The sequence below is a fragment of the Brassica napus genome, chromosome C6 (genome assembly GCF_020379485.1).
Source record: "Brassica napus cultivar Da-Ae chromosome C6, Da-Ae, whole genome shotgun sequence".
NCBI lineage: Eukaryota > Viridiplantae > Streptophyta > Magnoliopsida > Brassicales > Brassicaceae > Brassica > Brassica napus.
The window spans coordinates 20,881,529-20,897,048 of NC_063449.1; the positions used below are offsets into that span (position 1 = coordinate 20,881,529).

Genomic DNA, 15,520 nt, shown 5'->3' on the forward strand with positions numbered 1-15,520 from the left:
ATTATCATCACAGGCAGTGACAAAGAAGGGATCATCTCGACCAAAGCGTTCCTTAAGGCTTCATTTGATATCAAGGACTTGGGAGAGCTCAAATACTTCCTAGGGATCGAGATGTGTAGGTCTAAGGAAGGGTTGTTTCTATCTCAAAGGAAATACACCCTTGACTTACTAAATGAGGCTGGAGATCTTGGTGGAAGAGCTGCCAAAACACCTCTAGAGGAAGGATACAAAGTGATGCGTGAGGGGGAGATTGAAGACAAGTCATATGAAGATGTAAAGCATTATAGGAGAATGGTGGGAAAACTCATTTATCTTACCATTACCCGACCAGATGTATGCTTTGCAGTAAACCAAGTAAGCCAACACATGCAAGCTCCCAAGGTACACCACTGGAACATGGTTGAGAGGATTCTCAGGTACCTAAGAGAGGCACCAGGCCAAGGAGTATGGATGGGATGCAATAGAAGCACTGAGATTGTTGGGTACTGTGATGCAGATTGGACAGGAGATCAACTACTGGATATTGTACCTTCATTGGAAGCAATTTGGTAACATGGAAGAGCAAGAAGCAGAAGGTGGTGTCTTGTTCAAGTGCTGAGGCAGAATATAGAGCTATGAGGAAGCTCACAAGCGAGTTGATTTGGATCAAGGGACTTCTTAAGGACTTGGGAATTGAAGTTACAACGCCAATCACGATGCATTGTGATAACCAGGCTGCTATACACATTGCTAGCAACTCAGTCTTCCATGAAAGGACCAAACATATAGAGGTAGATTGCCACAAAGTGAGACAAGCCGTGGAGCAGAAGATCATATTGTCGTGCTACAGAAGGAGAGAAGATCAGCTAGCTGATATCTTCACCAAGGCAGCAAGCACTAAGGTATGTGAGTTCATTCATCCAAAATTGGGACTCATAGACCTATCATGTCAATGATCTCTCCTTCATGAAGTGTTCTACTCTTTTTCCTTGACGTGGGTTTTCTCCCAAAGGGTTTTACCTAGTTGAGGTTTTAATGAGGGAATACTTCATGGCTTCCAAGCTTGACTTGTTCCACATGGTCAAGCTTGTTCCACATGGTCAAGCTTGAGGGGGAGTGTTGACATGAAGCAGAATTAAGCAGCTAGACTTGAGAATTAAGCAGCCAGACTTGAGAATTAAGCTGTCAGACTTGAGAATTAAGCTGCCAGACTTTATAAGGTTTTATAAGGCTTTATAAGGTTTTATAAGGCTTTATAAGGGTTTTATAAGCTCGATTTTATTGAAGAGAAGAAGAAGAGAGAAAAAGATATTTTATTATATTGTGTACTGAGGTCACTTGTCTTTAAATACTTGTACCCAGATCCACAATTAAATTAAGTAAACTATTTTCTCCTTCTTTCTCTTACATCTTGAGATCTACTTTCTCTCTCTCTATGTTCTTCATGTTCTTCATTCTCCATAAATAAACTCTCAATAATTCTCTCATTCTAACACTTTTGTGGCTCCCAAAAACTTGTAATTTTTTAGCTTTTGGTTTTAGAAGAACTTTTGTTTTTGCTGGCCTATATACTTTCAAATAAATGAACAAGAAATGGATTAAATCTGGTTTTTGGGACGTACTCAGTGTTAACCAAATAGCCCATTAGTTGGCCCAAGTGTCAGCTCATCATCATTCTATTCTATAACAGCAAGCAGCATGCAAGGACGCGTGTCCGGTCGAGGCCTCAATCACCTTCAACATGCGACACTTGTCAGCCAACCATTGGATGTTTTAACTCAACGCCTCGAAAACAGTGTGATTCCATTTTCGCATTATATCAGATTCAGTTTCTCTCCGTATTCCAAATTTCAAACCACCACTCAGATCTTTAGACGAAGAACGAAGGGTAACCCTCTGATCTATGCTATATTGTTGTATCATTCTTGAAATCGATCCGATCTGTTTTCATTGAGGATCAAAGTGTATACATCTTAATCTGTGATTGATTCGCCGATCTGATCGATCTCTGTTCTATTAGCTGTTTTAGTGAGAGTATGAGCAGGTGTGTTTGATTCAGTGAATGATTGTGTACTTAGGGTTCTTAGATCGGAGTAGTTTGTGATGAGTTTGAGTCAATCGTTTGCACTGTTTTAAGGTTTAGTAGAACTAAACAATCTTCGTTGCTCGATAGATTGTTGAAATCGAAGATGTCATCATCACGTGAAGAGAATGTGTACATGGCGAAACTAGCCGAGCAAGCCGAGCGTTACGAAGAAATGGTCGAGTTCATGGAGAAAGTTGCTAAATCTGTTGACAACGAAGAGCTCACTGTTGAAGAGAGGAACCTTCTCTCCGTTGCTTACAAGAACGTGATTGGAGCCAGGAGGGCTTCGTGGAGGATCATCTCTTCCATTGAGCAGAAGGAAGAGAGCAAAGGGAACGAGGATCACGTTGCTATCATCAAGGACTACAGGGCCAAGATCGAAGCTGAGCTTAGCAAAATCTGCGATGGAATCTTGAATGTTCTTGAAGCTCATCTCATTCCATCTGCTTCGCCTGCTGAGTCTAAAGTGTTTTACCTTAAGATGAAGGGAGATTATCACAGGTATCTTGCTGAGTTTAAGGCTGGCAACGAGAGGAAAGATGCTGCTGAAAGCACTTTGGTTGCTTACAAGTCTGCTCAGGTTTACTGATTCACCCTTCACTATATTCATTCTCTATTGTCTTCTTTCAGTAAATATTATGATTCTTGTTGTTTCACAGGACATTGCCACTGCTGAGTTGGCTCCCACTCACCCGATCAGGCTTGGTCTTGCACTCAACTTCTCTGTGTTTTACTATGAGATCCTTAACTCGCCTGACCGTGCCTGCAGCCTCGCCAAGCAGGTTTTTTTTTGTTACACCAATTTTCTTTTTACCTATGTTACTTCATGTGAAACTGTTATGGGAATTTGTTAAACTTTTCGGAACTTTATCACCTTATGGTTGTGCAGGCTTTTGATGAAGCAATCGCTGAGTTAGACACGTTGGGTGAGGAATCATACAAGGACAGTACACTGATCATGCAGCTTCTCAGAGACAATCTCACTCTCTGGACTTCGGACATGACAGTAAGCATTGACAAAAATATAGATTCATTGGCTATTTATTCATTATGTATATTTTGAGGGCTTGTTTGCTCTGTCATTGACATCTTTCTGGTTGATAGGACGAAGCAGGAGATGAGATAAAGGAGACGTCGAAGCCAGAAGGTGCTGCAGAGTAAAGCTGAAGACTGAGGAGTGGTTTTATGAATGGTATAAACTTCGTAGAAGGTTATGTGATAATTCTGAGTGAGAGATGGTAGCTCAGAACTCGTACCAGTTGCACTTTTATTGTTTGTTTTGTTTATTTCGTAACAATTTGAAATCCACTGTGCGAATTTGCGATTGATTCCTCCTTTAGGTTCCTCGAAATTTCCTATTTTTCAATGAAATCAAAACATGCAGTTTCTGCTCTTTTTCTAATTTTCGGTTCTGGATTTTGACAAGTTTAAATCTATAATTTTCGTGAGAGTTATGGTACTGATAACCCGATTAAAAGATGCCTAGTAGTTGTCAAATTGATGAACTTCTCAAACATTCCTTCCACAATACGTATTACTGATCCGCCAAAGATTTTGGTCGATTGTATTACACGAAGTAATAATTTACGAATAGACATGGTTAATGAACTATATTACATGGGCATTTAATTTGGTTATGTTTTTGAGTATCCTCTATATATATTATTTGAAAAACATTACAACTTCTTTTTGTAACCACTTGTCATCACTACGATGATTCTTAAAATCATTATAGAAATATGTTGGTACATCTAATTATATAATAAACTTTTTATTAAACTAACAATAAATTCATTATTAATGTATTTTATTATTTCCTTAAATAAAATTTACGGAATTACCTAATATGGCTAAAGTATATATGGCAATTAATGATTTTGAATAATAAAGATTTGTTAAAAATTATTGTATCTTCTATCATATTTGTTTAATATTAAACTATTAAATAAATTAAACAACCACAATAACCATATAATAAAAAATTTAGATTTTTCTGTATATGTTATATTTTGAATTTTTAAAAACGACTATAAATTACTAAAACTGTTAAAAGTTTCACATTCAAATGATTACAAAATTATATAAGTAAAAAGTATAATTTAATTAATTATTAAGATTAATATATATATATATATATATATATCGTTTTAAATTAAACTATAAACCATATAAAATACATAAATCTTTTAGTTTCATAATTTACTTTGAACAATTTTTTGGTAAAAGTTTTGAACGAACATTGACAACTTTTTTTTTTAAATTATAAATTATTAAAACTATTAATCCCACAATGAAAATTTTGTTATCAGTAATTTATTTTTTTTTCTATAAAAGATACAAATGATCAAAAAAATTACATGAGTAGAAATCATCATTTAATAGACAATAATATTAAAAATATACTGAAATAAACTATGTATGTTAGTATCATTTAAATTTAACTACATATTCTATCAAATATTAAAAAAAAAAAATTTTAGATAAATAAAATTAATTTATATGTTCGCACCAATTTAATTATATATTTAATAGTTGTTGACTTTTAATACATTAATTAATTTTTATATATAATATTTATCCCGCCTAAGGCGCGGATCTTAACCTAGTTTTATAGGTATAGAGAGACCAATATATGAGCTTATAAAAATTTGGTCCGATATTTTTATATATAAAATTGTTGTTCAAGTAATAAATTTTGAGAATCGAAAATTTTGGGTTTTGTTCTGTTTGCTTATTTTTTTAAATAATTTTAAGTAATTTGAGTTATATATCAGATAATTCAAATAAAAATATTTGAATGATTTTAGGTGGTTCGATCTTTAGAATAATTCAACAGTTCGGTTTTGGAGAATATATATATATGTATATGAGTACAAAAAAATTAGTTTATAAATTATATTTTTAGATATACAATTATTTTAAAACTAAATATAAATAAGATAAAAACTGTGTTTGGTATTTAAATATTCATTTGGCTTTAATTTAATTTTGTTTAAATATTTTGTGTTTAAAATACTGAACCATTCAGATATTTATTATGATTTTTGGTTTAGTTCTGTTCGGTTCTGGATAGAAATGCTCAAACCTACAAAAGCTTGAGAACTCATCATGGTTGCTTTAAACTTTTAAGAAAAGACTTCAGCTATAAGAGTTTAGTACAGTTTTCTCAGTTTGCTATACCCCCAAACCAAACTACTCTCCTCGTTTATCAGTACTAGACTACTAGAATTTAACTTTCCACTACACACACACACAAGTCTGCTTATATAGTTGATGTCTTGACGATGATGATGCACTAGATGAGAGAGTAGACAACATCATCATACGTAGGGAAGGTCAATGGTCCATCCCCAAGGACTAGCACACAAGTCACAAGAACCGCGACAAAGATTGTGAAAATCAGAAACGATTTACACGGGTCCGCGCTGTTCTGTTTCTCTGCCCCAACCGTCATAATCCCTTCACTTCCACTTCCAAGTTGAAACACCGGACAAGTGAAGAATCCGTACACAACCCCAGCTACAAGTGCTCCAAGATTTGTCCTGTCATGACTCACACATGTTATTAGAAGCATAAAACACACAAGTACCCCATGATCAGATGAAAGCTTACCAGTCATCTATTGGACCGAAATGGCTTAGTATGAGACCAAGCCCTGTCATTATAATGGCCTTCTGAAACAAGTCTTCGTACTCTTCTCTTTTGATCATCTCCTTGTTCTGAGATTGGTCAACAAGCCAAGCCCCTATTAAAGCAAATGCTGGTCCCTACACCAGCAAGAGTTTACATGATTTGATATTTTGAATGTTTAGGAACGGTGCAATGCAATTTGGTGGGGGAAGCAACAAGTATATTAACTTACAGTTCCTCCAACTGTAGGATCTGGTGTATGAAGGAAGCTCATGAAATTACCAGAGACTCCTCCCAGAATACAAATGAGACAGAACGTGAGTAGCCCATAGTCACGGCAGACTCTTGGTCCAAAGGTAAGCAGAGCCCATGAGCTAAGGGCTACATGAGGGATTCCAGAGTGCTGCAAAATGTAAAATTGTTTCAGTGACAAACTTACATGAAACCAAGACATCAAGAGTGGCTGAGTTTGACAAGATTGGGTGCTTCAAATAGCTGTTCTGAGACAGTAAAAGAATGGGAAGAACAGACCCAATCTGTTGGTCTTGTACCAGAAACATGGGCGTGACCAGCCTCCACCATTCGCCAGCCATGATTAGATCGTTTATCTTTGCTCCATATAACAGCGGTAGGGATAAGAGTCCCATATCATTGTTCCTCACCGGAGCCGCCGCTTCAAACAGACACACTCCAACGTTTATGGATGCCAATATGCTCCTGGAGAGAGACACACACACAACAAGAAAGAAAAGGTTTTTCTAAGCATCTACAAGACACATCTAAGACGAACAAGAGGTGATTGTAGGGTTCTTACACAGCATAGAAGTTCAATGGATCTTCTCCATCATTATTACTTTCGATATCAGACTTTCTCAATTTGCTTGCTACTGAGCTCTCTTCTCGTTTAACCATCGCATCTGAGAGTCAAAGAAACAGCCAAGTAAGCGATTATTAGCAAGAGGAAATCAAAGGAAACACTTATCTTAAAAGGATCATAATATTAATCTTATACCTTTTTGTTGTTTTTCAAGATAAATGTTCAAAGATTCTAATTCCTTCTCTGCACTGAGTTCAGCTTCCCGATTGATTTCATGCCCCACGGAGATAGAAGGCTTCTCATCGTTGCTTTGAACTTTCTCAAAGTAAGAATCCAACAGTTGAAGTCTCTTTTTGATAGTCTTGGTCTCTGATGATGCCCTAACCAAGCAAAGCTTTCCTCTTGAACACGGGTTCGATCTCATACAATCCCTCCCCAGAGCTGCTGTTCTATGTTTCAGACCACTAGTGATACTGCTGGTAACCTCTGCCTTCATCAACACGCCCAAAGCCGGACATGGGAAGGTTCTGCCAGACGGAAAACGTCTTGGACCATCCGATGCAAACAACACTTCTCCTCTGCTCTGTCGTCCTGAAGTTCCATGCTGAGAAACATGATCTTTACAAGGGAGTTCACGATGAAGAGGAAACGACGCCATTATAAAGCTCGTATCTGTGCACTGAAAAAAAATATCTATTCATTTCATTTACCAAATCCCAAATATGAGAAGGGCAAGTCAAAGAAACAATTTGGGAGGTGATGCAACCGAAAGATAACAGAGCCGATATTGTGTATTAAAGGATCAGAATGAATCAAGAAAGGCTTTGATTTATGTACTATCTCACTCACTGAGGAATTTAATCAAACAACAAAAGGTCATAACTTTATCAGTACGATTCGAGCAAAACCAGCTCTTACAAATGATAAACCTCTTCTCACTCCGACATAGTTTTAAGATATTACTAAGAGAAACTAACATCGAACACAAATGGTCGGAATCATAATCAGAAGCAGAGAAAGTGATGACTTTACCTTGGAAAAAGAAACCTGGTCCTATCTTTGGCTTGCTCAGACCTTAAGATGAAGACTGTGGTTGCAGGTATGATTAGGATTAGGATTGGATTTGGATTTTGGATGATGACAAGTGATTAGTGACTGACTGTCTTCGGGTAATGTAAATTACGTTAAAGACCCAATAGGTTTAACTTTTTATAATGACTGAGATCACCCCGAAAGGTTCACCTCGCCAAAAATTTCCGTAGAAAGTTTTTAGCTAACCCAGTACCATCCCGCTGTTTCTGAGTATCGAACTGGCGACCTCGGGTAGTCGTGTGTGAGAAACATTCACCACCTGACGTTCTCACGAGTTTGAGCTGAGGTGCCCGCCATTACAGTTTTTTAACTGGGTCTCCTGGTCTGGTGGTAAAGGAACCTCGGCTGAGGTGCCCGCCATCACGAGTTCGAGCCCCGACCACAACGGATTTAACATGGTTTCTGTTTGGCCTCCAGGACCTTCTTCGTCAGTTCCGGTTGGACGCGATGGGATAATCAGATTAAGTGAGAGGTCCGGATACCTGGATTATAAAAAAAAAAATTACGTTAAAGACTGACAAATAATAACAAATACTTTTATTGTTTGAACGGTAATGACTCGCATGTCACGAGTCACAAGTACGACTCTCCAGACCTGATCATTCCTTTTCTTTCTGATATTTTTTCTATCCCAACTATATATTTTTTATCTTTTTACTATAATCGGAAAATTTTCGAACAGAAATCTATATAGTATTTTTTTCCCTTTTAAGATAGATAGATGATGTTTTTATATATCAATATAACTTTTAACTTTATCTAAAATTCTGTAAATAATAATATTTTATAATTAATTAAATAATTTGTAATATATTTTAATCATATTTATTTTTTAAAATAAGTTTTTTTTAATAATTGTGCTCTAAAGAAAATATTAGTTTTTCTGGAGCATTAAAGCTAAAACGCAGCTATTTTGAACTAGTAAACGATTTAAGATAACCAAACCGATGATACATAATCAACATAATATACAATGCAAAAAAGAAAAACTCTGAGCATCTTATACAACATGTATATCATTATTTTTCTTTTTAAGGAATATAATAGATATGAAAGTTTATAAAGAAAGATAGTTTTAACCTTTATGTGGTATTAAAAAGGAAACCGGTTTCACGAAGGGCATCTCCAATTTTACTTTATTTTTCGTTTTAAAATAAAGTTTAAGTAAAAATGTTCCAATGATACTCCATTTCTCACATTATAATAGAATAAAAAAATATGTTTACTCTAGAATAATTTTTTTGTTCATTACTATATTTTCTACTCTAAAATGAAGTACCACTGGAGCAAAATCAAATTCTATTATAGAGTTATTTTATTTTAAAGTAAAAAATATAGTAATTCATTGGAGATGGTATAATTATAAACCATGTAATTAGAATTAGTTTAGTGAAACCGGTTTACTCTTATTCTAATATAATCTTAATAGTTTAGTGATCGGCAGTGGCAGAGGGAGGAAGAAAATCATTTTACAGAGGTCAGTCAAACCGATATAATATTTATATTTTACAAGGTTAATTCATTATATTTTTCTATATACATGCAAAAAAAAATTCTAACAAAAATTAACATGGGTCGTATGAGGCACATGACACTACTTAAGCTCTGCCACTGGTAATTCGTCGGGTTGCTGGATTAAAAGAACAATGTAAACTGAACTGAACCTTGTTAACCTAAAATACGAAAAAATCAAAGAAATTATCTGAAAAGAACCTAGTTTGTGTCGAGCAAGGCTAACTGGTAGTCTTACAAAAACTGGGTTGGGTCTCTTCGTTAAGCCTATAAGGTTGTGAGGCCAGGCCTTTATCCATGCCGTGGGAATCTAGTTTGATATCTCTTTTTTATCTTCGTTAACCATCAATAAAACGCCACGTGGACGCTCCAACCGAACGAGTGGTTGTTGTTGTTTCTGTTCGAACTTCGAACGTCGTCTCTCCAAATCGTTACCTTAATCTATGATACCGAACCATTTGGTTTAATCGAATTGTATGTTAACCGGAGCGGTACCGAAACTAATCAAACAAGAGAGCACGTAAGATTGTCTCTAATGGCAATCAACCAAAACGGATAACTAAGGAAGCAGAGTTAGAGAGAGACGACGATGAGAGCCCTGACATGGACAGGATTATCTCCGCCGCCGCCGGCTATGGTGGCGCGAATGACGATGACTTCGAAGATGGTTGCCTTACGACGGATGAACCTCCGAAAAGGTCGTGTCAGTGTTAGAGCCACGGCGTCGTCTAGCGCGGCTGTTTCAAGCGGAGGAGTAGTGGAAGCGGTGGAGTTGGCTGAGATAGGAGAAAAGAGTAAGAAGTGGAAGTGGAAGGGAGAATACTCAATCAATTACTTTGTCAAGAGTTCGCCGGAGGAAGTAACTCCGGCGAGTCAGACTGTTCTCTTAGTTCACGGCTTTGGCGCCTCTATTCCTCACTGGCGAAGGTATCAGTTTTCACTTTGATTCATTTAGGATCATACTTGTGAACTATGATGTCTTGAGAGTAAATGTGTGACATCGTGAAGCTTGTCCGGAAGTTATGTATCAATGTAGTGGAGCTGAGACAGAGTTATGTTGTGTAGGAGAAGTGTAGATTAGTTATGTATAAATTAAGTGAAGCTGAGACAGAGTTTTGATTAGTTATGTATTGGTGTAATGAGGCTGAGACAGAGTTCTTTTGTTGTTTAGGAGAAGTGTAGATTAGTTTTGTATCAATTAAGTGAAGCTGAGACAGAGTAGGAGAAGTGTAATTAGTTAAGAATCAAGAAACTATTGTATGTGGAAGATTTTTTTGTATATGCATTTGGTTCTTACAAGAACTAACTAACTTTTATTTGCAGGAATATAAATGCTCTGTCTAAACACCATACAGTGTATGCCATTGATCTTCTTGGGTTTGGTGCTTCAGAGAAGCCACCTGGTTTTAGCTACACTATGGAGTCATGGGCTGAAGTAACCACCTGGCAATTATCTGATCTGTTTTAAACAAGTGTCTTGTTTTTTTAAAATTTCTTCATGTTTTTTTTCTTGCAGTTGATAATCAACTTCTTAGAGGAAGTGGTTCAGAAACCGACAGTTTTGATTGGTAACTCTGTTGGAAGCCTTGCTTGCGTTATAGCTGCTTCAGGTCTTGTTCTAATATTTGATGTGATCTATTGTCTGCTATTTTTTTGATCTAAGACTCCATTGTTTGTTGTGACTTCTTGAAAATTTGAAGAATCGCAGCGAGATCTTGTTAGAGGTCTTGTTCTGTTGAATTGTGCTGGTGGTATGAACAACAAAGCGGTGTTTGACGACTGGAGAATCAAGCTGCTGATGCCATTGCTCTTGCTTATTGACTTCTTACTCAAGCAAAGAGGAATTGCTTCTGCTCTCTTCAACCGTGTTAAAGACAGGCATGACTCATTTAACAACTTATTTGATCTACTCTTCTTAGTCGAGATCTCTAACGCACTGATGGATGAATTAAACACAGGGAGAATCTCAAGAACATCTTGACAAATGTATATGGCAACAAAGACAATGTAGATGATACCCTAGTAGAGGTATTTTCCTATTACTCACACTCTCATCTCAATGACATAGGATTAGGAACCAATTAACTGTGTTACATTTAATGGTGAAAATGTTTTTTTTTATGCTGAAAATGTTATGTCAGGTTATCGCTGGACCAGCAAACAGCGAAGGTGCGCTAGATGCATTTGTTTCCATATTAACGGGTCCACCTGGACCAAACCCGGTTACGCTGATTCCTGAAATAACCAAACCGGTTCTTGTCTTATGGGGAGACCAAGATGGATTAATTCCTCTCGACGGTCCTGTAGGTAAGTACTTCACGTCCCTTCCGGGTCAGTTACCTAACTTCAACCTATATGTTCTAGAAGGTGTTGGACATTGCCCACAAGATGATCGTCCGGATCTTGTCCATGAGCGTCTCCTTCCATGGCTGGCTCAGCTTTCTTCCACATAGTCTCAGTTACGTGTATGGTGTTTAGAAATGTATAATATGTTTGATTGTTGTGTCTATGCACTAGATACTCAACTTCTACCATTTTTGTATATAAAAATGGTAACATCATATATCAAATGTTATATCGTATAAAATGGGTTCATTTATTGAATGTGTGTTTTGTTCTCATAAGTGGGGGATTTCGCTTGTGTTTTACGCAAATATCTTGTGGTTGAAAACTACTGAAGAAATCAGCAGTTCCGGTTTAGGAAGCCGATGAACCAAGCAATCAAATTTCGGTTTTGCATTCAGGTTTTAGTTGCTGGTTTTGTGAACAAGTCATCCAGTGTAGTTTTACTCATCTGCTTTTTTCCTTTTTTTTGTCATCTATGAAATTATATTAACTTGAAAAAATGAGGTTACAAGGTCAACTACGGACCACCCAGTAACCAAAACTAAACTTCTAAACAAGGACAGAGAGCGAGACATTAAACAGAGGAAGCACTTTTCTCACTGTCAAAGAGAAATAATATAGCCAATAAGGAACTCCTTTTGCCACATATGATTAAATCATGTTCTCTCCCGTGACATTTTGAACGATGAAAAAGCCCATCTATTTGTTATCCTCTCTTCCAACTCCACCCTCCACCGATCAATCTTGGCTAGCCTACTCATAAGTTCTGAGATCCGAAACTTAAAAGAAGGCCATGTTCTCGAGTTCGTTATCATTCCAAAAAGGGTAGAGTATTCAAATCAAAAAATACCTTGTTAATCTTATGGATTTCCATTGATACAATATCCCATAGAAGACAAATAAAACGAATTTCTTGCAGATCTGATGAGTTGAAAACGACCTTCTACTATGCATGATCACCTCTCCTCTGTGGTCTAGAAGCACCCAAGAGGCCAAAAACCACCTCCTATTCTTTTATTCCGATTCCACATGGCTATAGTATTACACACTAGAACCATCCAATAGGTGGAAGACACCATTTTTTGACAGTTTTTTTTTTCTTTCACGTTTGTCCTCCTCTTTCATAACTCTGTCAGGTTTTTTTTTTTTTTTTTTTTTTTTTTTTTTTTTTTTGGTAACTCTGGTATCTGGGCAGCCACATTCCCAACTATCCCACGTAGGGGGTCCAGCGCCCCAACGGAAGGGATGTTAAATCCGCTGTGGCCGGAGCTCGAAGTCGTGATGGCGGGCATCTCAGCCGAAGTTCCTTTACCACCAGACCACGAGGCCCGGTTTAACTCTGTCATGTTCTTGTGCAAGAAACCAGAAATCCGCTTTCTCTCTACCTTCATCAAGATTGATAGGTCCCAAGATTTACCACTTTTAGGCCATATTATAGGCCATATGTAGAGTCTTTATTATGCATTTAGAATCTGTTTAGAGTCATTTACAGGTCTATGTGTGTTTTGGATTAGTTTGGTGATTTTGGAACAAAATGAAACTTAAAAAGAAGAAAACCTGTAGCTGTGCAAAAAGTGAAGTCGAGACACGATATGAGCGTCGACCAACGCTTCCATGGCATCGATCGACGCTGTTGCAGATTGACGAGGCCGACCAAACTTTCAAGAATTGCACTTTTGCCCAGCAAATTTCTTATTTTCAAAGAAGCCCTTGGACATGTTAAACCTATTTATCTATATTTTACGGCCATTGTTTAGGCTACCCTTTTATTATTCTTAGTGAAGTTTTGGAGAAAAGATCAGAACTCTTTCAAAAATTGATTGGAACTCCAGTATTTCTTACCCTTAATCTCTATGCAATTATTTCAGATTATGATTTATGATTCCTATATCATGTCTGAGTAATTCAATTGTTAGATCTAGGGATTTTCTAAGGTTTTGGATGAGTTTTTGATTGATAGATCTGCTAGGTTAATCCATTGTCTCCTTCATCAATATTGTTCTTACAACTTGTTCTTAACTAGGAACTTGATCTTAGGATAATTGGAATACAACGAGAGTGTGAGCTAGGTTGCTAGACACAACGAGAATTGGCCTAATTAACTTAGTGAACATATCGAGTTAATCTTAATGCATAACTAGATAAATTGCTCGCGCAACGAGAGTTGGCCTTCGATGATCTAGATTTAGACAGTTTGTCGCAGCAAGAGTTGGACAGTTGATATTTGAACTCGAATTCTAGGATTGAACTTAATAAACCCTTAGCAACTATTGATGATTGCATGTTTGAGATCCATTGATCTAGCGTTTTCCCCATCTGTCTACAAACTGATCTTATCGTTCTATTTGATTTACTGCTTTCTATTTCCGTTCTAACTTTACCAATAATTGTTATTCTATTGTGTGATCCACGCTTCATGTGGATTCGATACCTAAGTATTGCAATCAATTTCTTATTTGAGAGAGTTACTCTAGGGTAATTTGAGTATATCAACGATCTCATTTACCATTCTCCAAAAGCCATCAAACATAATACTGTTCTTGTTTTTTCCATACAAACCAGATAATCCAAGGGAAGAATCGACAACCCTAAGGAGATATATTTCTCTTCTTGTTCAACTCCACTAAATGGTAAAAATTAGAGAAATATGTGTTCTCAGTGAATCCCTGATACGACAAAGTTATGTTAGCCAAAGCCCACACTTGTATCGCAATGGAGCATGTAAAAATAATATGATTCACTGATTCGCCTTGAAATCCTCACGCTTGGCAAACGTGACCTAACTTAATACCTCTTTCAATCAGCAGATCACCCGCCGCGATAGCATTACATAAAGTTTTCCACATAAAGACCTTTATCTTTGGAGAGGTCTCAAATTTTTATAATGTAGCTTTAAGACTGTTGAGAGAGGGCTCCATATCCGCTACACAAATTTATTCTATTCTAGTCAACCGATTCATCAAACAGTAACCTGACTTGACTGAATAACAACCATTTTGATTGTGAGACCATATCCAATAGTCTTCTTTTTCTTACATGGGACTCATTCATGATTCTATCTATATCTTATTGGTAGAAAAGATCTTCCAATTAAAATCTTTGGATCCCAAGTTTTTGTAATGGGATTGATAAGCTGATTGACCCTGAGTTCCAAATCGACCAAGATATTCTTCATTAAAGGATATCCTACCTCTCCTTCGATCCAAGTTTCCGACCAGATAGCTATCATATTTCCATTGACAAGTTGTCTCCGTAGAACTTAATTAAGAAATTCTCTCCCAAAAAGAATACTTCTCCATGCGTATGACGGCCTCGGTCAAAGATGCTGCTAGGAAATCAGAATGGCTATAATATCAACTCTTGAAAACTTTAATGAAGAGATAATCTGGTTGGTTTAACAGTATCCATGATTGCTTTGCAAGTAAGGATTGATTAGAACATTGAATGTCCTTGAAACCAAGCCCACCTTGATCCTTAGCTACACACATCGCCCAACTTAGCCAATGAATCTTCCTTCTATGCTCTAACAAATTCCACCAGAAGTAGGTCCTTGCTTTAGTTAAGTTCTCAAAAGCTTTTTTTGTTAGTTTGAAACAAGACATGGCATATACATGCATTGCTATAGCCATAAAATTTGAGCATCACTTCTTTTCCTCCTTGGGATAGTAGTCTTGCAAATTATCTGGAAAGCCTATCTCTCAAATGATCATACATGAAGGCCAACAACTCTGTTTTAGATCTACTGAGACACTCATGCAACCCTAAGTACTTTCCAGTCCCTCATTCATTAGACATTCCAGTGAGAATGCAAATCTGGTCTTTAATCTCCTCGTGAACCCTTGATCCAAAAGTGATGGCTGACTTCACTTGATTAATTATTTTCCTTGTCTCCAACCCATACTCCTTTAGAATGCTCATAACCTCTTTTGATTGCTCCGCATTTTCTTTGCATACAAACAAAATATCATTAGCAAATAGGAAATGATGTATCATCAGGCCATCCTCATCAAATTAATCGCTTGAATTCTCCCTTCACTCTCAGCTCTTTCAAGAAGATG

At 36.8% G+C, this 15,520-nt stretch overlaps 3 protein-coding genes across 6 annotated transcripts; 2 read left to right on the plus strand and 1 right to left on the minus strand.

Moving 5' to 3' along the window:
- The first annotated feature begins 1,841 nt into the window (after nucleotides 1-1,841).
- Nucleotides 1,842-3,467, plus strand: LOC106352652 (14-3-3-like protein GF14 psi). Of its 2 annotated transcripts, none has more exons than XM_048759509.1 (5): nucleotides 1,842-2,023; nucleotides 2,153-2,645; nucleotides 2,725-2,847; nucleotides 2,955-3,071; nucleotides 3,170-3,467. In XM_048759509.1, the coding sequence occupies exons 1-5, from the start codon at nucleotides 2,016-2,018 to the stop codon at nucleotides 3,224-3,226; spliced, it is 798 nt and encodes a 265-aa protein (XP_048615466.1). In that variant the 5' UTR covers nucleotides 1,842-2,015; the 3' UTR covers nucleotides 3,227-3,467.
- Nucleotides 3,468-5,174: 1,707 nt separating this feature from the next.
- LOC106436374 (RHOMBOID-like protein 9, chloroplastic) lies at nucleotides 5,175-7,782 on the minus strand. Of its 2 annotated transcripts, none has more exons than XM_013877335.3 (7): nucleotides 7,545-7,782; nucleotides 6,708-7,191; nucleotides 6,510-6,612; nucleotides 6,247-6,412; nucleotides 5,928-6,098; nucleotides 5,678-5,832; nucleotides 5,175-5,607 (listed from the first exon to the last, which is right to left on the minus strand). In XM_013877335.3, the coding sequence occupies exons 2-7, from the start codon at nucleotides 7,168-7,170 to the stop codon at nucleotides 5,361-5,363; spliced, it is 1,305 nt and encodes a 434-aa protein (XP_013732789.1). In that variant the 5' UTR covers nucleotides 7,171-7,191; nucleotides 7,545-7,782; the 3' UTR covers nucleotides 5,175-5,360. The 2 variants fall into 2 exon arrangements, with proteins under 2 accessions (XP_013732789.1, XP_013732790.1); XM_013877336.3 differs by having other exon boundaries at nucleotides 6,708-7,184; nucleotides 7,545-7,697.
- Nucleotides 7,783-9,541: 1,759 nt separating this feature from the next.
- LOC106436378 (uncharacterized hydrolase YugF) lies at nucleotides 9,542-11,720 on the plus strand. 2 transcript variants are annotated; one of them, XM_013877342.3, is made up of 6 exons: nucleotides 9,542-10,043; nucleotides 10,440-10,551; nucleotides 10,633-10,726; nucleotides 10,817-10,994; nucleotides 11,075-11,144; nucleotides 11,258-11,720. In XM_013877342.3, exons 1-6 carry the CDS (start codon nucleotides 9,706-9,708, stop codon nucleotides 11,567-11,569), a joined length of 1,104 nt encoding a protein of 367 aa, XP_013732796.1. In that variant the 5' UTR covers nucleotides 9,542-9,705; the 3' UTR covers nucleotides 11,570-11,720. The 2 variants fall into 2 exon arrangements, with proteins under 2 accessions (XP_013732796.1, XP_013732795.1); XM_013877341.3 differs by having other exon boundaries at nucleotides 9,591-10,043; nucleotides 10,814-10,994.
- The last annotated feature ends 3,800 nt before the right edge of the window (nucleotides 11,721-15,520 follow it).

What these genes read in the sequence shown, in the direction of transcription:
- LOC106436378 (XM_013877341.3), top strand. Translation starts at nt 9,706, where the DNA reads ATGAGAGCCCTGACATGGACAGGATTATCTCCGCCGCCGCCGGCTATG. An exon ending in TCTATTCCTCACTGGCGAAG is followed by an intron (nt 10,044 to 10,439) that starts GTATCAGTTTTC and finishes TTTTATTTGCAG; the next exon opens with GAATATAAATGCTCTGTCTA. An exon ending in TAGATGATACCCTAGTAGAG is followed by an intron (nt 11,145 to 11,257) that starts GTATTTTCCTAT and finishes ATGTTATGTCAG; the next exon opens with GTTATCGCTGGACCAGCAAA.
- LOC106436374 (XM_013877335.3), bottom strand. Translation starts at nt 7,170, where the DNA reads ATGGCGTCGTTTCCTCTTCATCGTGAACTCCCTTGTAAAGATCATGTT. An exon ending in TCTTGAAAAACAACAAAAAG is followed by an intron (nt 6,613 to 6,707) that starts GTATAAGATTAA and finishes TTTGACTCTCAG; the next exon opens with ATGCGATGGTTAAACGAGAA. An exon ending in CCATTGAACTTCTATGCTGT is followed by an intron (nt 6,413 to 6,509) that starts GTAAGAACCCTA and finishes GTCTCTCTCCAG; the next exon opens with GAGCATATTGGCATCCATAA.
- LOC106352652 (XM_048759509.1), top strand. An exon ending in TTGCTTACAAGTCTGCTCAG is followed by an intron (nt 2,646 to 2,724) that starts GTTTACTGATTC and finishes GTTGTTTCACAG; the next exon opens with GACATTGCCACTGCTGAGTT. An exon ending in TCTGGACTTCGGACATGACA is followed by an intron (nt 3,072 to 3,169) that starts GTAAGCATTGAC and finishes TCTGGTTGATAG; the next exon opens with GACGAAGCAGGAGATGAGAT.